Here is a 20,420-nt window from a genome sequence, read left to right on the forward strand (position 1 = left end):
ATTTGCAGAAGATGTATGAGTCTCCTGTTTGCAGTGTACCTACCACCATACTAGCGGGATGACTTCATAGTTCAGAGGGACGTAACACTGTTATGCTTGATTACATGCTCTCTCTTGGCCTTTCCCAAATCCTGTGAGTACATCTCTGTACTTCCCTGCAGGGATAAACATGTAAACCTTGACCTTGTCATTGAAGACAGTGCTCACGTGACAATTTATGCCTAACCTTAGAAGATGAATAAGTCTAAATCATGAAGAGTAAGGAATATGCACATTATATTTAAAATCTCTATACCACTAGAGCTTTGGTGGAGTATTTCGATTTATTTTGGGACCTTTTGTTAGCTGCAGGATTACTAAACTAAGTGATTATCCCCTTTTTAGGCAAAATAGGGCTTGTCAAATGTATGTTTTTGGTCAATTTATTCAAGATATTGTAGGTATAAAATATAACAAATGACAAAAAACTCAAAAAGAACACTATTTTTGGTTATTTTTAAGTACTGTTTTCACCCGTCCACCTGGATATTTACTCCAATTATAAACCTTTAAGGAGTATAATTAACTTCTCAATGTCCGTGACCACAAACATCATATGCAAGAGTCAGGATATCATGGAAGTCAATTATGCTGCCCGTCACACAAAGACTTTATGAGAGGAAACATCCTCGCTGCTAAATAAAATCTATGAATAAATTATTAACTTGGTTGCAAACCTCGACCCCCGGCGTGTTGCACTCCATCATTCACGTTGTTGTTAAATGACTGCAAGCTTCTTTGCTTCTTCACTTCTTCGCGACATTAATCTTCAATGAATTTATATGATGCTGCATGGGAGGAACAAAAAGGATCTGTAACGAAGGATCTGTAACGTATTAAATGCATGTACTATTTTGGGTTGGATCCACTAAATTTGTTTTCTCTCACCTTGTCCTGAGCAGCAGCAGCAGCCACCTGAGCAACTGGTAGTCTACGAGCATCAGCCAAACACACCGTTTCTTTTCATCATCAGCTAATTAGTGTGGTAATCAGGCTGATAATAAGTCTGGGCGTCATGCCACTTCAATCTGACACCAGGCCAGGGCTCAGATCCCCACCTAGAAATACCAAGCATCTGAGATATCCCTGAAGATGAGTCTTCCTGGACACGAGAGGAGAGAGGGATGACAAGAGCAACAGTGATGAGTGGTGTTTGTTACTTTTGATGATGACAGGAGGGCATAAATCCACACGTTTATGGTTGCAGTGATAATAAAAACAGCTCAAAAACTCAGCACTCAACACTCTGTTACTGGATTATCTGTCTGCACAGTGCTTTAAGAACATGTTTGTCTTATCTCTCTGCAAGCTTTCCAGATTTTTCTGCCCTTTCCTCTCAGCCGCACTCCACAGGGATACAAAAGGGGAACTGATGCACATTGTAACACATCCTGTTGACCCTTCAGATACACACCTATCACAACTCACCTCAACCCCTAAGAACACACATCCCCAATATCACAGTACTTTAATCAAAAACAATCCAGTACTATCACCTCCCATCTCCCTCCTCTCTCTCTCTCTCTCCCTCCCTCTTTCCCTCCCTCCCTCCGTCTCTTGCTCTCCCTCTCTCTCTGCTGCCTCACTCATTCCCTGAGCAGCACACTGAACTGGATAACGTCTCCTTCAACCCGCAGCACAGACTCATTTCTCTACACACCAGCTCTGAGTGGATGCTCAGCAGGGGTGTTTGAGATATTAGCGCGCTGTGGGTGGGAAAGGCTCAGGGACTTCTACCATCCACATAAAAAGGTAAGCCTCTGGATCCTTCATATCAGATTACTGTTTGCTGTCAAGTACCAAAGTGAAGGTGGTTAAAGTTACCCACCTGAAACTGCAGCCTTTATGTATCACTCATGTAAGATTCTCAGCAGTCCTAGGGCAGATATGTAAGACCTTTTCTAAAATGTTTAGCTGTTTGGACATTTGTACATGTGGAAAAATGATTGCTGCCATCATTAGACTGAGGAGGTTAGACTTGGAGGTATACGTCAGTAGCAAAGCGAATAACCTAGAGAAAGTGTGTTGGCAGTCTGACCTGTGAGTTAATCCTTGTTTTATTTGGAGCAGTACGTTTCGAGAGGAACAGTACCAGTCACTGGATGTAATCTTAATGTGCTTAAAACAAGCAGACCTGAAAACATTTAGTCTCACTTTCAGAGAAATTATTTTATTTTGACACATTGAACCTCTGATCTGTTAGGTTACACCATGTCACTGATATGTTAACGTTTCATGCATCATATAATGTCGTTGGTGCTGGAGACATATTCAGAAAATTGCTATTTGAGGTCAGTCAGTCAGGTTGAGTCTCTGAGCACATAAACAAACGCATTTTCAACACTGAATCCTCAAGCTGAACTGGATCATCAGTGTCACTGACCGGATCAGTAGCTTTTTGCACTGATGCTCCACTCACAGTTGACAGAGTAGAAATCAAAAGCTACACAGCCTCTGTTCTCACGATGTTCTACAGATGTTAGTTCCCAGAGTAAAGGGAGTCCCCTTTCTCCTGGGGACTTGAAATTGTCAGCGATGATTGCTGTTGGTCAAGTCAATTTGAAAGGATCTGAAAAACATGTCTTGTTTTTGCTTTGTTTTATAAATTATACCTACTATGTATGCATTTTAACTGTAGCATGTGACAGGTGTCTTAGTCTGCTAAGTCTGCTTAGTTTGTATTTATTGTTGTAACAATGTTTTAATGCTGCCCTCTTGGCCAGACCCCCGTCATCTGCAGAGGCCTCACTGTGGTACACGGGCATAAAGCTGGAGGATGTTGTGTAGAGCCGCAGCTTGAGGACATGAAGCAGATTTTCTCTGTCACTGCAGCTTCTTATTCTGTTGCCTGTTGTCTTAGTTGATAAAAATACAAATACACTGACTGTTACCTTGCACTCATAGCAATGAGCAGCAGTGAATTTATTTTATTTTATTGGCCCTAGGTTTTAATCTCTCAAGCTACACAGAGGCTGTCCTAACCATCTGGTTGGTGGTCTGCAGGACAATCTGCAAATGCTACTCAGGGCGAGAAAAATACCACTCCAATAATGTTTTAATGAGAAACAAAAATATTACTGATATTACAGCTACAAAGTTAAATGAGTTAATAATAATAATGACAATACTTTATTTATAACATGTTTCAAAACAAGATTGCAAAGTTCATTACAAAAAAAACACAAGATAAAAGAACAAAGAAATACAACAGAATTAAACAGAGAGCATCATCAGGTAAAAAGACAGTAAAGGACACTGAAGCAGCAAAAACTATATTTCAGTCTGTAATTCTTTATCTGTTGTCTTAGGTCTCCTTCAACTATAACAAAAAAATGTATTCAGTAGGGTTTGTGCATTAATGATACTGAAATGAACACACATTATTTATTTCATTTCTTAGACTGCTCTTGTTACAACAGGCATGAAGACCAATGTCATCATAATGGTATAAATAAATGCAAGAAACAAGTCACATAGATGTGTGTTCCATGCTCTGATTATTGACAACCTGCTTGATGATTTCAGTTTCATTTTGTAAAGCCATTTCACCAATGCTTAAAACATTAGGATATTATACCCTATTTGTACAATTTTCTGAATTGAAATGGTAGAAAGCCATGGACTTAAAGGGATAGTTTGGATCTTTTGAAGAGGGTTTGTATGAGGTACTTATCCATAGTCAGTCTACATGGTGGCGACCTTGCCAGAACACAGGATTTGCTCGTCTATTACTGCTTTGATCAGTTAGTTTGTTTCTGTTATTGTGTGACTTTGGTGTTTTAAAATGGTGCTAGGGAATTAACCAAACAAACAAACCAACTAACCAATCAAGGAAGAGGTAGACCAGCAAATTGGTAAACCAGTTCTGCAAGGTTAAAATTTCTGTTTTTGTCAAAGGAGTCTGGTGGCTTTGAAGAGAGCGTTATAACGACTTCAGTTCCCCTACGCTTAAACCAATATTTTTTAGGTGGCTAAAATATGTTTTGCTGCTGCCCCCGTCCACAGCAGTACATTGCTTAGCTTCCGTGTTGGTACTACCTCCTATTGTAGGTAATACATTAACTATGGATAAGTACCTCATACAACCCCACTTCAAAAGATCCGCACTATCCCTCTAATATGCTTCTGAGTTTTATGGTTGTTTAAAAATACAATTAGAAATGCATGTTGCTAGAAATGTAACTAAACTGCTACAGTCTGCCCGTATCCTAAAAACAGGGAGAAATAAAACAGAAATGCAGCACAACTTACAATCTGAGGACATTTAAAGATGTTGATCTAGTATTGACACAGTAGACCGCACATTGTTGCGTAGTTCTCCGTAAAGTGAGGCTTTGATGCAGTATAACAGTTTCTGTGCAGTCTGATTCTGAGGATGTCAGGGAAGCTCTAACAAGCCCCTGCCTGCTATTCATCACTGTAGTGCCAGATATGTGCCCATGAGTATTCATCAGGAAGGGCTAATGGGGCACAGCAGTGTGAACCTCTGATTTACAGCCCGTCCCCTGTCAGGCCTAATGATAGAGCAATGGAGCTGGTTATGGAGAAACAGGTGCAGCAGAGTGAATAGATGCAAAGCAATGTTGCTGAAAGCCACTGGTGATTGTCGTTTTGTCCCCTGCACATATGCTCATTTGCAATATTGTGTTCACAGTTCACACATACATAATTATTGTGCATTAAAATGAGCTCTTTTAAAGTGGGCTTATGAGGCCTGGTGTGTGTGTGTGTGTGTGTGTGTGTGTGTGTGTGTGTGTGTGTTTGTGTGTGTGTGTGTGTGTATGTTGGGGTAGGTTGGATGGTTAATTTACAGTTCCCCAAATTGTTTCCAGAATAAATGTCACATTCAATATACACAACAACCCACTGTCCCATATTAACAACAGATGGAGATCAATGATGAAGTGAAAAAAATTGTCTTAAATGAACTCATACACTGAACAAAATGTATGTGGTCAGGTTATTAAAACAGGTGCGCTGAGCCCTGGAGAACTATCATTATTACCATACCATACCATACCATACCATACCTTTTTGGCTTGTGGCCCATTAGAATAAAGAAAATTCTACTTGTGATGCCACGCCACCACCTTTGGTCATAATGTGGAGATGCAAGCAGTTTTTCTTTTATCTTTCTCAGATTGTTTCATTTAAAGGATTTTGAGAAGACTGAGGAGCTAAACGTATCCAATATTGCACATGGCATAGGCAAAAAATCAGAAAAAGGAAACATCAGTTTGTATCATAAAAATGTTTTTTTTTTTTTTATTTCTCATCCCTTTAATCATCTTGTGACCCTTCAAAATTATTGTTGGACCCCTTTATTTGATGTCTCGACCACCCAGACTGATCTCATGAAATGGCGTATGTATGACACGCCAATTTGTATGCCATTATTGACATGTTATCAAGACACATACTCGCTTTTTAGTGTGTATATCAATGCCATGTTGGACCACCAGGTTCCAATAATGACTGGTGTCCTTAACAACAAAGAAAAGCAGGACAAAGCAATCTCCCAATTAATTTTCCTTTTGAATTCCTCTCACATTAAGATAGCTTGATGGTAAATACATAAATTAGAGAGAATGTAGGCATTTAGCTTTTATCAAGGCTGTCATGACTTTTAAAGGTAATAAATGAATGGCCAAAAGGCCCATTTTGTGAATTCAACAGCCTCAACAATTATTAAAGTAAAGGCTATATAAATTAAACCTGGGCTGAAACGTTTTACATTACTTTAGAAAAGAATAACATGTAAAGTGACAAGCTTTTCTGTAGCGAGACCAACAGTTTCACAACTCCTGTCAGTGAAGTTGTTGTAGGTGTTTAGCAGTTGAAGCTCGCTCACTGCAGGTCAGCTGGCACAGTTTACTGATGGATCACTGCACAGCCCACACACACACACACACACACACACACACACACACACACACACACACACACACACACACACACACACACACGCACGCACACACTGGTAGCTCTCTGCCACGATCATCCCACACTCCAACAGTGTCTTTCCCACAGAGCCGGCAGTCAGGAGGAATATGGGCAAATCCGAAAGTCAAATGGATATCATGGAGAAATCAAGTAAACCTGGAAAGCGTCGTTGGACTGTTGCAGAAATCGGTCTGTCTGTGTTGCTGCTGTTGGTCAGCTGTGCCTTGGCTGGGTTGGTAGTCCTCTACACATCAGTTGTGAAAGGTAATGGCTCTTGTCAGGCTCACTGTGGAAAGATCTAGATATTACAGATGACTAATGACAAGTGTCCCCCTGCTCTGTTTTTGTGTGACTGCAAGCTGACATTGACAGGAAAATATCCTGACCCTAGAAATGCTTTCAGATATGGCCAATATGTCATTTTTTTTTAGAGATTTTTAAATGTTAATGTTACTCACCAAAATAATCAAAATAAGGGTTTTGCTCATAATATACACTACACACACAGGCCTAACCTTTAACTTGGGAACAACTCCAGGTTCTTTTCATTGCAGTTTTTTGAAAGAATAGATGATCTTTTGTGGACTTTTGTGAAACACAAACACAAGGCTGCATACGCCTCAATTGTGTTTTCTCATGCTTACATGTTAAATTATTGTCATAATTTAGAATAAAATTGTCCTAACTGTGTATAATGTTGTCTAAAAATCTGTTTCTTCCAACCAATTCAGAACAATATAACAAGACGAGTGTGTCGAGGAGCTCAACAAGTGAAGGTGAGTGTTCCTCGCTTTAAACTTGTAATCTGAATACAGGAAGCACTGTGTGATAAGTGGGTTAGTCACTGTAACTACTGTTATTCCCTTTACTGCCTGATCAGCAGTGCCACACAAAAGTGAAAGAACAGAGTCACTGCTGACATTGCCTGTCACACACACAGACTACACCAATGATCTAGACTATTTAGAATGAGCTTGTTTACAGAACATCATCCTCCTTCTCTCAGTTGGGGTGTAGTTTGTCAAATAGTCTGCATGCTTTCTCATGAATGTTGACACTGATTTTTTCAGGCCAGATGTTTCGCTCCAGCCACAACAGTGTGTGCACAACTGCGGACTGTGTTACTGCAGGTGAGAGGAGCTGTTTTTTCTTCGCTCTCCTGCTGTTTAAGTTTTGCAAACAAAGCCAACCCCCCCCATTCCTGCCAAAAGCTGTTTTCTAACCACATGTGGATATTTATCACCCTTGTCTCTGTGATACCTCAAAGCTGCTCGGCTCTTGCAGAACATGGATAAGTCTGTGAAGCCCTGTGATAATTTCTACCAGTATGCCTGCGGGGGTTGGTTGGAGAGACATGTTATCCCAGAGACAAGCTCCCGCCACAGCGTCTTTGACATTCTGAGAGACAAGCTGGAGATTGTACTCAAAGGTCAGCTGGGCTTAATCTTTAGTGGTCAGTGGGCTGCAGCATTCAGAGCCATGCGTGGGCTTCATTCAGAGATGAAATGTCTGTCATGTGTTTTGTTGTTGCAGGTGTTCTTGAGACAGAGAATGAACAGGACAGAAATGCCATCAAGAAAGCCAAAGTCCTTTACAACTCCTGCATGAATGAGAGTAAGGCTCTCTTTACACCGCCCAAATAAGGGGTGTTTTATTTCTAAAAAAAATAAACATCAACAGTTGCTTGGAGCTGCTTATTGTATCTTTCTCAGCCAGGGTTTCTGCACGTTTCACTAGTTAAATTTAAGACTTTTAAAGCTCTTTATAATGCCATATATAGAATGCAATTTAATACCTGTTTCATGACCATACTGGCCAAAGTATGAAAGTATGATGGAAAACTAGTAGAGACAATGTGTCCTAGATTTATTTAATATTATATCACATCTTTTCAGTACTTACTAGTAAAGCTGTATAAAGAAATCATTTCTAATGATATCATTAATGTAATTAGTGCAGCCTGGGCATGGATAAGGTGCATTAAAACGGATGGATGGATTAAACAATTAAAATGATTAAATTCATTAGAGTTTTATTGTTTTAAAGTTAAATGAACACTTACCCATTACAGTATGAGCTTTCTAGTTACTGTTGCTAGGAGTAGTTACAGTGTTAATCACTCACATCTCACAGCCCACAATCGGATCCAAGAACATTTTATAACTAACTGCCTACAGCAGGCAAGAGAAATATTTAAGACTTTTGTAGATTAAAGACTTTTTATAACTTTCAACCTAAGGTCTTATTTGAGGCATCAAAATAAGACTTTTTAAGACCTGTAGATGGAGATACCCAGCTGTCATTGAAATGTAGCCGTTCAAATTTAAAAAAGAATTCTGAACCCTTTAATGACTTTTTGTCCATGTTGGCTCAAAGTTTGAGATTGAAGGTTTATTCTTGTGGTGAAATTGTTTTTGTCAACTGCTGTTTCCAAGGTAAAAAACTACCTAACTAACTAACTAACTTTTCAATCTCAATAAGGCATGTTGTCTACAGTGTTTTTGTGTATTCATAAGTTAAGATATTTTACCTGCAGGCCTCATAGAGCAGCGTGACTCCCAGCCCCTCCTGCAGCTCATTGAGCGTATCGGAGACTGGCCTGTGGCGTCAGATGACTGGAACACCACTACAGGTAGAAACACACTCTCATTAATGCCTACACCTTGTTCTGTATAAACATGCAAATGTGCACATGCAATACATCCACACAAACAAGCAGTTATGTTCCTACTCAAAAACATGTGCTCACGCAGACTTGTGTAGCTATATTTGCACTCAGTGAATTGCTGAGTGTGAGCTTTGTTGGCGGGATCAAGAGGCCGGCCAAGGCTCTTCAGCTGAACAGCAAAACAGAATGTGTGGAGTTTGGGAGTGTGATGAGTGGGTAGAGGAGCAGGTCCTCACTCGGGACTGTGAAGGATGCTTTAAATAGTCTACACTGCTCTTCCCCAAGCTCCTGGCACTTGACACTTTAATTAAATGTAATCATGGATGGTGGCTCAAACTGAATTAACCACACATAGCTGCATCTGCACACACAGATTTACAGAATCTTAAGAGCCCAGTTAAATGTGCAGCAGAGGAAGAGCCTGATTTTTGCATCCTGCTACATTAAATAGTTCTTTACAGTTAGATAACTGTGTTTAAACTAAGTGCCAGTTTTTTCTTTCTTCCTGTAATTGCAGAGGAAGCATGGAGCCTCGAGGACACATTAGCAAAGCTTACAGCTCGTTTCCACAAGAAGGTTCTGCTGGACATGTACGTGTGGACAGACGACCGGGACTCTCGGCGCCATATCATTTATGTAAGATCACAAAAAACAGATTACAGTCATAATGTTATTATACAGTCATTATGTGTTAGTCTGTCTCTTAATACTTTCTAACTTCCCCTACCCTGTTTGTGGCACTCATTTGTTTCTACTAAAGATGTAAATCTTTAAAAACGGGGAACAAATGTATAGTTTCATTTATATAAAAGATAAATCCAACTACTAATAGTAGTAGTTTTTAGCAAACAGTACTCAAACTGGATTAAATGGTGTATCTGTTGGGGACTATTTTCAACGGTGGAATAATACACATTTGGTGTGCTTGGGAGTTTTTAGGACGTAAATGTTAGGGGTGGGGGAAAAAATCGATACAGCATAGTATCGCAATATTTTCCGTGGCAATACTGTATCGATACACAGACGCCAAGTATCGATCTTTTATTATATATGTGTTGGTCAGTTTGTCTGCTTGACTATCCCATTTTGCAGCAATACAATTGAAGTGAGATGAACAAACAGAGAAATGTATATTTTTAGGTAAAACAGATGTTAACAAAGTTTCCTTTTGAGGACATCATTTGAAATTGTGAAAAATTTGAAGTTGGGAAAAAGGTAATGAATTTCAATATATCGCAGAATATTGCAATATGTTTAAAATCGCAATAATATCGTATCGTGACATAAGTATCGTGATGATATCGTATCGTAAGGCCTCTGGTGATTCCCACCCCTAATAAATGTGGGATGGATTACATACAAACTACAGGATGTTGTTTGTTAGACAGTTTAGGTCCATCACAGAAAAATAAACTATAACAGGTTTTACCTCCACAGATAATATGTGTTAGTAGGACCAGTTCATTATTAGTTTTGGTATTTTCATGGGATTTATTGATATATATGAATAAGAAAAATATAGAATAAAAAATATAGAATATTGCTAGTCATATAATTTAATTATACCAACACACCAACATTATTAATTGTTATTCTTGCTTATTCTGGTTAGATTGACCAGCCAGGACTTGGTATGCCATCAAGAGACTATTACTTCAATGATGGAAACTACAAAAAGGTAAGGTCTTCACAGTTACAGCTGCATTGAAACTACTTTCTACTGAAGAAACTGTCCACAGTCAGGTCTTATTATCTCTGGTCTTATCCTGAGTAGTCTCGCTTTGCCAGACCATCCTCCAAAGCGCGCTGAAGGAGGGTCTGGCTACTCCACATAGCATTTGGGGATGGGAGGAAAACGTGCTCTGTTTTAATGGCATTTCTTTAAACCAATCAGAATCGTCATGGGCGGCGATAAATTCCACACAGAGCCGCTGCAAACTAGTCGGGCGAGAGAAAACTCAGATTGGACAGATATTCTAGCTAGCTGTCTCAATTTGCCCTGCAGAGATCTGAGGAGCAGTCAACAATGGTCCTCATTAATTCACCGAATTTAAAATTCCAACACAAAGAAAGCGGAAGAAAACGGAAAATACATGCATCCGGCGGAATTTCCTGCGGCACAGGAGGTGGACCGTCAAGGATATAGTCTATATCCTGAGTAACCAGTTACTTTTTGGAAAATAAACTTTTCATTTTTTCTTTTATTTGAGTGCTGCAAATCTAATACGAACCAGTCGCCTTGGTTGTTCTGACACAACCTTGATTTTGTTGTGTAAACAAAATTTAATAACTTGTGATTGCACCATAGGTTCGAGAGGCCTACCTACATTTCATGGTTTCTATTGCGAAGATAACCCGAGAGGACAGGAACTTGACTCAGGATGATGACCGTGTGTGGGAGGAAATGATGCAAGTGCTGGAGCTGGAGACAGACATCGCCAATGTGAGTGCCAGCCTCAACAGGATGGAATTGTGGGATGAGGGCTTAAGGAAAAGTAATAATGACAAGATGAAAAATGAGTACCTCCCCTCCTCTGCTTCCAGTAAATGAGAGAATCAGGCTACTTAGTGTGGACATAGGGGATCAGCCAAGCTTTTAACCAGATTTTTTTTTGTCTGTCAAGAGCATGACAAATGAGACTTTGCTGATGAAAGGAGAGCAAAATGTGAATATATATAACCAAGCATCAGTTTATAGATGGCTTCTTCCTTCCTGTTGCTGTACAGGCCACATCACCGGCAGAGGAGCGCCAAGATGTCACCGTTCTCTACAACAAGATGACACTTGGAGAGCTACAAAGCACATTCAGCTTTAATGTATGTGTGATTTCACTTCTTTCTTGTGTGTTACATAAAGTGCAAGCACTAAACTATATTTGACTCTGATTGGAGAAACTAAATTAGTGATTGAGGATGTTTACACTTGTGTCTTTGACCAGGGCAATTGCCAGCTGTCCACTTGGTAGAAGGCAAATGTAAAGACACATTGATTATATCACATTTATACTATGATCATGTCAAATAAAGATTTCCAATTAACTTACACGTGTCCATTAAAAAAATAGCTTTGGAAAATACACGTATTTGCTTTTTGACAAGAGTTAGATGAGAAGATTGATACCACTCTCATTTCTGTAGTGTATGTTAATATGAAGCTAACTGGTTAGCTTAGTGGAAAATCTGGAAACATTGGGAAACAGCTAGCCTGGCTCGGTCCATAGGTAACAAAATGTACCTACAAGCACCTATAAAGCTCACTAATTAACATGATTATATCTTTATTTTTTAATACAAAAACTGAAGTGTAATTAGAGGTTGCCATGCAAAATAAACAGGATATACCATGTTATTAGTAAGCTTTCAGGGTACTGGTAGATCCATTTGATTACCTTTGGATAGAGCCAGGCTAGCTGTTTGCCCTTGTTTCTGGTCTTTGTGCAAAGCTAAGCTAACAGCTGCTGGCTCTTGCTACATACAGTTAGCACACAGACATGAGAGTGGTATCAATCTTTGTATCTAACTCTTGGCAAAAAAGTACATAAGCATATTAAAAAACTTAATTGTTAAACTATTCCTTTAAAACAGAAACCTTAAAGGTGCACTATGAGTTCCTGCATGGTTTCAGCGCGATTTCATTTTTTGTCTGAAATCATAGACATCTCTCCTTGATCCGCCAGCTGCCTGCCCCCTGAATACACTGTGAAAAAGCCCGGTCTCGGGAGACAACACAGGGGTCGTAAACGTCAAACAAACACTAGGGGCACAGGCTGTGCACCAAAATACAACAAACCACTCCAGCCAATCACTCAGTCAGTCATAACAGTTACGAAAACATGGGGGGAGGGACGAGCTTGCTCTGTTTTGTTTGAAATTTACTTGGAAGGTTAACAGAAGTGACCATGCAGGAACTCATAGTGCACCTTTAAAACGTAGTTTCAGCTAACAGCTAACAAGGTTTACTAGACTGCTGGTAATCATAGCAGAGACGGTTTAATAGAGAATATTATTCTTGTAGTTCCGGAAGTAAACTCCCATTAATCTTCTCCATAAGGATTTTGAATATTAGCCATAATGTCTAAACCATCCAAAGTACACTTTACACCCAAACTATGAGATTGTGAAACAAAGGTTTATGCCCCTGTAAAAACCAGAAGTCCGTATGATATCAACCTTGTTTTAAGAAAAACATGTTTTATTCGCGATGTCATGGATAAGTACTACACTACCCACAATCCTAAACATCAGCAACAACAGCGACGTCTCTGATTGGTGGAGCTCACTGTTACCATGGAAATGTTTACCGCACCCGCGAACAGTAGCAGCTTGCCGCAATTAAAAAAACTAAATTATAAATATATTTTTTTAGGAAGCAGACAAGGTACAAAGTATCATTAACATCCCCATTTAGTGTTCAAGATGGAAATATCAATGAAATAAACAGAGACAGGCAATCAATCAATTAATTAATATTGACAGTGCTGAGCTCCTTAATTAAAGGATGTAGCTTGTTCTATTTGATGGCACAAATATATAGATTTTGAATAAAGTTGAATCTATAAAGATTTAATTTAGCTGCACTTGCTGAGGCTGTGGTGTTGTTACTTTGAACTTTCCCCACCTTCTTGACATAATTAGAAAATTAGCTGGGAGCACTTCCATGTAAAACACATTTAATCATATTGTATTTTAACCATGTTTAACATGCAAAATAGCTCCTCCCTTTTGTTTTCCAGGGTTATAACTGGACACGATTTATTCAAGGTGTGCTATCCAGCGTGTCCATCGAGGTGCAGCTAGAGGAGGAGGTGGTGGTGTACAGCGCTCCTTACCTTGAGAAGATGAATGACGTTCTCTCGAAACACAGTGTCAGGTCAGTCCAAGAGTGTTATGCAAACAGGAGCCCATGCAAATTCAATTATTACAGAATTGTTCCAATTCAGTTCAACACTTTGACAAAAAAACTATGTTTGCAGAACTATGCAGAACTACCTCACCTGGCAGCTCATCATTGACAGAGTTAACAGTTTAAGCCGCCGTTTCAAAGATGCCAGAGCCCGTTACAGAAAGGTGCGATGAGCGTGACATAAAAGAGCAGCACATATTAAAATGAGCTTGTTCAAAAAGTAAATTACAGTGTGTTGTCTGTGTGTGTCTCTGTGTGTGTGTGTGTGTGTGTGTATGGTCAGACTCTCTATGGGACCACTGTGGAGGATGCTTGGTGGCGAGAATGTGTCCGTTATGTCCAGAGTAGCATGGAGAACGCAGTTGGAGCTCTGTATGTGCGTGAGACCTTTGCTGGAGAAAGCAAACGAATGGTAAGTCCTTGTGGTCTGTAACCCCCCTGAACATAACAAAAACATCAGCTTCCTTAGAGCATGGAAATCAGTTACTAACACAGAGGCAGTTTACTGTACATCAAACAATTAATGCAAGATGTCTCATGCTGCATTCTTGTAAGAAATTCATGTGCCAAGTGTTGCTTTTCTAAATACATTTCACACTCCACTGTTACATATTATAGTGGTAATGACATTGCAATTATAATTATGAACAAAATCTATTTAAACACAACATCTATCGTGTTACCTGGGGGCCCCATAATTATGACAATTTGTTTCTGTATGGGATTGTGATTACACTGTTCACAGGTCAGTGACCTTATCAGTAAGATCCAGAAAGCATATGTGGAAACACTAGAGGAGTTAAGCTGGATGGATATTCCCTCGAAGGAGAAGGCAAAAGAGAAGGTAAAGTACACAGCCAGGCTAAGAAAAGAGCTTAAAAAATAAGGATGTATCTGGATGTTCCGTCTTATCATACTAATTGTTCTGCGTGTCATGTAGGCCATGGCAATCAAGGAACATATCGGCTATCCGGATCATATTCTACAGGAAGGCAACCAGAAGCTTGACCGGGAGTACGCTCATGTAAGTAAAAACTCAGTCTATTTCCAAGACCACTGTTAAAAATAACATGTCACTGATCTCTGATTTGTCCTGTTTTTTTTTTCCAGCTGAATTTTAGTGAAGAACACTACTTTGAGAACATCCTTGAGAACCTCAAGTCTGAAGCACACAAGAGTCTGAAGAAGCTCAGAGAACCAGTTGACCCGGACTTGTAAGCTGTCGATACATCTGACAGTACAAGCTGTCCTTATCAGTAAAACACAAGCTTTTGCCCTCAGGTGGTCACCATGTTTTCACAGTTAAAATGCATGACATAAAATGTCATCAACGGTGACAACACAAACCCCCTTTTAAATGAGGTTGAGAAATGACATTCATATGTTTTTGCTTTCTGTTTCTGTTTCTAAGGGTTGTTTTTACCCAAAACACAACAAACCAATTTTCTAAAATGGACATGGTGCATTAAATGTCCTACAGTAACAAGAGAAAGAATCTCTGTCCTCATAAAATAATCCCCAAACAACATTGAAAATGAAGGTTTAAATATTTTGTTTCATGGTGCAGAATATGCTCTGTGCATGGATTTTACAGCACAGTATCTTCAACTGAAATACAGTTTAATGCTGTTTTATCAATTATAAACCTATCACTTCTCAGGTGGATCATTGGTGCTGCTGTGGTGAATGCATTCTATTCACCCAACAGAAACCAGATCGGTAAGAGCTTTGCCTCTGTTGATAAATGAGAGATGTTTTTTTAATATTTATGGTAACAATGTATGGTTTAATGTTGCCAGTACTCAATTGTGTTTTTACTTCTGTTGTTTTTGTCTGTCTAGTCTTTCCAGCAGGAATCCTGCAGCCGCCTTTCTTCAGCAAACATCAGCACCAGGCCCTTAACTTCGGTGGGATTGGAATGGTTATCGGACATGAGATCACACACGGATTTGATGACAACGGTGAGACACGAGTGATTCATCGTGGATATTTGTGGAAGCCCAAACTGATAAATGCAGTTTATTTTTATCATTTTATAATAACAGTTTATTTTAAGTTTGCTGGTTACACAAGTTACTGCTTTTTAGATGCATCATGTTTGGCAAACAGTACTTTAAATGTATTATGTTTCCTCACAGGGCGTAATTTTGACAAGGATGGTAATATGCTAAACTGGTGGAGTAATTACTCTGCTGAGCATTTTAAAGAGCAGTCACAGTGCATGGTGCAACAATATGGAAACTTCAACTGGAAGCTAGCTGGTGGACAAAACGTAAGCACGAAATTAGTTGTTTTGTCTTTTGGCTCTAATCTCTGACAATGTAAACTATGTATTAGGTGATCACCAGAATGAGTGTTTTCATGTTGATGTGTGTGTTTGTGTGTTCATGGTTTTGTCTGTGTGGCTGCAGGTCAGTGGAATCAGCACTTTGGGGGAGAACATTGCAGACAATGGAGGGATTCATCAAGCATATAAGGTTGGATGTTAGCGCTACAAAACCATGTTACTATTTCAGTAACAATAACAAAGTCCAAAATGTTTAGAAAAAACATTCTGTAGTTCTGAAACCTGTTTTTGTGTGTGTGTGTGTGTGTGTGTGTGTGTGTGTGTGTGTGTGTGTGTGCGTGTGCATGTGCGTTTATAGGCTTACCTAAAGTGGGTGGAGATGGAGGGTGAGGAGCCTCGTCTACCTGGTCTAGACATGGATTACAAGCAACTCTTCTTTCTTAACTTTGCCCAAGTAAGTAAGAATAATGAGGGAATATGTTGTTTCTGAATGTATTATTTCAGAAGACAGAAGGCAGACAATAATTTCTCCGTCAGGAGTCGAGAGTTGAAGCTCAGAGGTGCATTTTTCAATGGATGTTTGGTGCTGAGAAGGGGAGGGATCAGGGGGTTAGACTCTGAAGCAATCTCTGAACAATTTAGTGTTCAGCTACACACACATAGGGGATGAAGAACAGCTGCCAAAGTAAAGAGTGTCTTGGTGCCAGGGAATAAAAAGCATAAGCACGAAACTGTCATCAACAAATAAACAGGTCAAACGTTACAAATCAAAGATTCCCAAATGTGATGGTGAATTTTACGAGTCAGTTGGTGCATTAGTAAAATAACTTTGCACTATAAAAGCTGGGAATAAGAAGAATCATTAGATGCTAAATGCTGTAAATATATAGTATAAACATATAATATGATATATTATATATAAAGTTATATTTGAGGTAAAATACAAAATACAAAATACAAAATTTGTAGTAAAAGTAATTTTTTACGTTAACAGTCTGTAGAAAGCTTGTTTTAATGTTTTAAAAGTAGATTACTCTCCACTCATGTAATCAGTTTTTTTTCTTCTAGGTGTGGTGTGGTGCTTATCGGCCTGAATATGCCAGCCAGTCCATCAAGACTGACTCACACAGTCCCTTAGAGTACAGGTAAGGAGCTTTAGTATGCTCTGATATATAGACCCAATAAGAATATTTTAACAGGTAGTTTCATGGATATTAATTAAGCAATATTACACGAGAGGGTTTGATTTAATGTCATTATTTGCACGACAGTGATGCGGCTAGGACCGAGGCGCTTTAAATGTATACTTTAAATGCCAATAAATCAGACTTATTGGTTTATTGGCATTTCTTTAAATGCCAATAAACCATTAAAAGAAATGCCAATAAACCAGATGTATTGGTTTCAAATAACGTTCAAAGGTTGTTTAGTCATGCAACAGAAAACTCAGATTGGACAGATAGTCTAGCTAGCTGTCTGGATTTACCCTGCAGAGATCTGACAAAAGGTTAACCATAGTCCTCATAAATCGACCGGAGTTTAAAATGCCAACACAAAGCACACCCAAGGCGACGGAGTGAAATGAGTGAAATCGGCGGAATTTCCATTGGCAACAGAACAATCCCGGCAGTGGAACGTCGAGGATATAGACTAGCTTGCTGCTAAATTGACTCCCTCTGGTTTAGAACTGAGAATCTAAGGAAACTTTTACCAGCTGTGCTTAATTCAAAGAAGCACCTTTAGCTTTTATCATGTGTTTCAGTTTTCAAAATAAGATCCATATTGATATATGTGTTGCAGTTGTTCTGAGTTACAAACACAAACAGAAAATACAGTTAGTTTGTTTTTGTTAAATCCAGCTAAACCCATATAGAACCCCATTTAATATACCTTAAAGAGTCTATAATTCATATTTTAATATTAACAATGACATGACTACTTCTATGTGAAAAAAGGTTGCTCGCAATGATGAATCGACAGATGGTTATCACCCGACTCTGCAGTTCCTCTCATTTGTTTATGGGCGCAGCAGACAGTTGTTTTAAAACTATAGTGCGTTGTTTCTGCCGTCCCCATGAGGAATTCTTAGTAATCCGTCCACATGATACAAGCCCCCCCCCCCCCTCCACGCAGTTGCAGGGAGGACACGGAGAATTAAAAAACATGATGTACTCTAATATCAAAAAGTTTTGCACTAAAGCTTTAAGAAAAAAAAAATCTCCAAAAAACAAAGCATTTTAAACCTGCTCAGCACTAAATGTCAGCCAGACAAAGCTAGCAACTAATTGGTGAACATAGTGGAGCATTTAGCAGCTAAAGAGCCAGATATGTTTGTCATGAGTTGGTGGAGATCAAAGGAGAGCTAAAAGAAAGTGAATGTTGGACTCGCATTCACCAGGTGGTCAGAAACACAACTACAGCTGGATGGGTAAATAGCTGTTTGCTAACAAATGTGTCATATCACCATAAAAGGTCAATATGTTAGTGTTGTGTTCACGGCTTGTTTCTGTTGCCCTCAAAGTGGCCAAAGAAAAATTAGTTATTGTTAGTTTAATTATTGTCTTTTCCCAAAATAACAATCACTAATTTGACACAATGTTAATCTCACAACTCAATTAAGTATTGGAATCAGTGCAGCTCCATTCGCTGATCCAAATGTAAGGACTTGGACTCTGGACTCACACTTAGCAGTGCTCCTCTAACATTCATAAGATACTTTATAGCTTTTATCACTCTGATAACGTTTTGTTTTTCTTTTGTTTTTAGGGTGCTTGGATCGCTCCAGAATTTCGAAGCGTTCTCAGAAGCTTTCCAGTGCCAAAAAGGCAGTCAAATGAACCCCGAGCTGAAGTGTCGTGTCTGGTAGAAAGTTTTACTCTTGACTTGAAATGTACTTCTTGACTTGGGCAACTCAAATCAAAAGAACACTTACTTCTTAAACCTACAGAGACATCATGCTCATTTCCAATTTATTTGCGGTCAGAGTGATGACACAAATATTTGCATATACTGTAGATGTATTTAAAATGGATGACATCCTGGACTACACTCTAGTTTCTAAACGTGAAGCATGTATAAAAGAAACTTGCTAGAGTATATTTTCAAGTTTGAGGTGTTGTCTCTGGATGAGTAGGTCACTTTTTTTTTTTTTTGTTGCTGCGTCTCACGGCAGATGACGAGTGGGTACATAAATAAAAAGGCTACATAGAAAACTAAGACCTTGTGAAAAAGGTTAAAGCTTATAGACTTTTAAATGCTCTGCCAGTCTTTTTTGAAATAATCCTTAAAAGAATCTCTTGTGCCGATCTTTGTGATTTATCCATTATCATTTGGCACTGAGATGCCTTGGTGTCTTTCTTCTGGTGTATTGTTTTCCAGACATTGTGCCACTTCAGAAGAAACAATAGTGAACATATGTAACTCTGAAGAGTATAAAATAAATGGAAGCTTGGGGCTTTGCCGAAGTAAAGCTACAATAGAATTAGTCACACTCTGAGAGTTTGGTCATTCACTCTTACATGAAACAAATTACCTAAAGACTTTAAGACTGTTAAATCTTTGCAGCTTTAACCTTAAATTAACATTCTGAGAGAGCTGCGGCTTTCAACATTTTTACACATAGAGTGGATAAATATTTAAAATTTACAAAGCTATTTAGTACTTTTTGGAGGATATTTTTTTCTAAGTTTCTTTATCTCGTTCTGCAAATGATTGTTGCTCAATACTCACTGTAGAGATGTATATGTAAGTCATGACAGTTTTCCTGTAAGAAAACATTTCAAGATGTTTTGAAAAATACTGGTACTTTTAGCTAGTGAGAAAACACCTGTTGGAGATGATATGATATTGATTAAAACAAAACAATATATATCACTTTATTGCATTAATGGTTACTGCCAAGTTTGGATATACAGTAGGTTGCTAATCACAGCTGTGTTGTGTGTTTGAAGCTGGCTCCCTCTCTTTTTTCTGCTTCCACACATTCCACCTTTTACTTGATTTTAAGAGGTTATATAGCTATTAAAACTCCTAACACGTGCCATTTGTTAGATGGCACTTACCTACGTGTATTGAAATTATAATGTTTGCTTGTACGATATTTGTAAGTTTACATTTCACTGTTGATTGATATGTAGAAAAACTGTTATTTCCTTCACCGTGCGATCTCCTGAGAGGAGATGTAGACACAGAGTGATTGCAAGACTTTTAGCTTCTGGGCATAGCCAATTACATGCTAATGGGAAGGGAAAAGAAAACCTCACGCACGCACACGCACGCACACACACACCCACACACACACACACACACACACACACACACACACACACACACAGACAGGTAGCAGATGAAGTGGTTTGCCCTCTGATCTCGCATTGATCAGGGCTGTGTAAGATGAAAGAATAAAGTGCTGCTGAAGCATAAAGACTGATCGCTGTAGAACCACGAGCCTGCAGGCAGACAAACACCGGAGAATGGGGCTTGTCATTAAAGAGATGGCCAGGGCCAGGACTGTTATTTTCTACCTTTATTAACAAGTAATGACAGGAGAATCAAAGCAGAAGTAATAAGAGAGGTACCGG

At 39.0% G+C, this 20,420-nt stretch overlaps 1 protein-coding gene across 1 annotated transcript in view; it reads left to right on the plus strand.

Annotated features, from left to right (window-relative positions):
- Positions 1 to 1,607: 1,607 nt before the first annotated feature.
- mmel1 (membrane metallo-endopeptidase-like 1) overlaps positions 1,608 to 20,420 on the plus strand; it is a 20,593-nt gene continuing 1,780 nt past the window's right edge. The window contains exons 1-24 of the mRNA XM_031301619.2: positions 1,608 to 1,791; positions 6,070 to 6,246; positions 6,714 to 6,758; positions 7,053 to 7,112; positions 7,250 to 7,411; positions 7,516 to 7,596; positions 8,519 to 8,614; positions 9,168 to 9,286; positions 10,263 to 10,328; positions 10,959 to 11,093; positions 11,378 to 11,467; positions 13,384 to 13,520; positions 13,624 to 13,717; positions 13,837 to 13,965; positions 14,299 to 14,397; positions 14,494 to 14,577; positions 14,664 to 14,767; positions 15,214 to 15,272; positions 15,395 to 15,514; positions 15,692 to 15,825; positions 15,965 to 16,030; positions 16,199 to 16,294; positions 16,909 to 16,985; positions 18,607 to 20,420. The exon at positions 18,607 to 20,420 is cut by the window's right edge and continues 1,780 nt beyond it. Of these exons, the coding sequence (XP_031157479.1) occupies positions 6,090 to 6,246; positions 6,714 to 6,758; positions 7,053 to 7,112; positions 7,250 to 7,411; positions 7,516 to 7,596; positions 8,519 to 8,614; positions 9,168 to 9,286; positions 10,263 to 10,328; positions 10,959 to 11,093; positions 11,378 to 11,467; positions 13,384 to 13,520; positions 13,624 to 13,717; positions 13,837 to 13,965; positions 14,299 to 14,397; positions 14,494 to 14,577; positions 14,664 to 14,767; positions 15,214 to 15,272; positions 15,395 to 15,514; positions 15,692 to 15,825; positions 15,965 to 16,030; positions 16,199 to 16,294; positions 16,909 to 16,985; positions 18,607 to 18,706 (2,310 nt within the window). The 5' untranslated portion in view covers positions 1,608 to 1,791; positions 6,070 to 6,089 and the 3' untranslated portion in view covers positions 18,707 to 20,420. The remainder of the gene's footprint in view (positions 1,792 to 6,069; positions 6,247 to 6,713; positions 6,759 to 7,052; positions 7,113 to 7,249; positions 7,412 to 7,515; positions 7,597 to 8,518; positions 8,615 to 9,167; positions 9,287 to 10,262; positions 10,329 to 10,958; positions 11,094 to 11,377; positions 11,468 to 13,383; positions 13,521 to 13,623; positions 13,718 to 13,836; positions 13,966 to 14,298; positions 14,398 to 14,493; positions 14,578 to 14,663; positions 14,768 to 15,213; positions 15,273 to 15,394; positions 15,515 to 15,691; positions 15,826 to 15,964; positions 16,031 to 16,198; positions 16,295 to 16,908; positions 16,986 to 18,606) is intronic.

This window comes from Sander lucioperca, chromosome 6 (genome assembly GCF_008315115.2).
Source record: "Sander lucioperca isolate FBNREF2018 chromosome 6, SLUC_FBN_1.2, whole genome shotgun sequence".
Classification (NCBI taxonomy): domain Eukaryota; kingdom Metazoa; phylum Chordata; class Actinopteri; order Perciformes; family Percidae; genus Sander; species Sander lucioperca.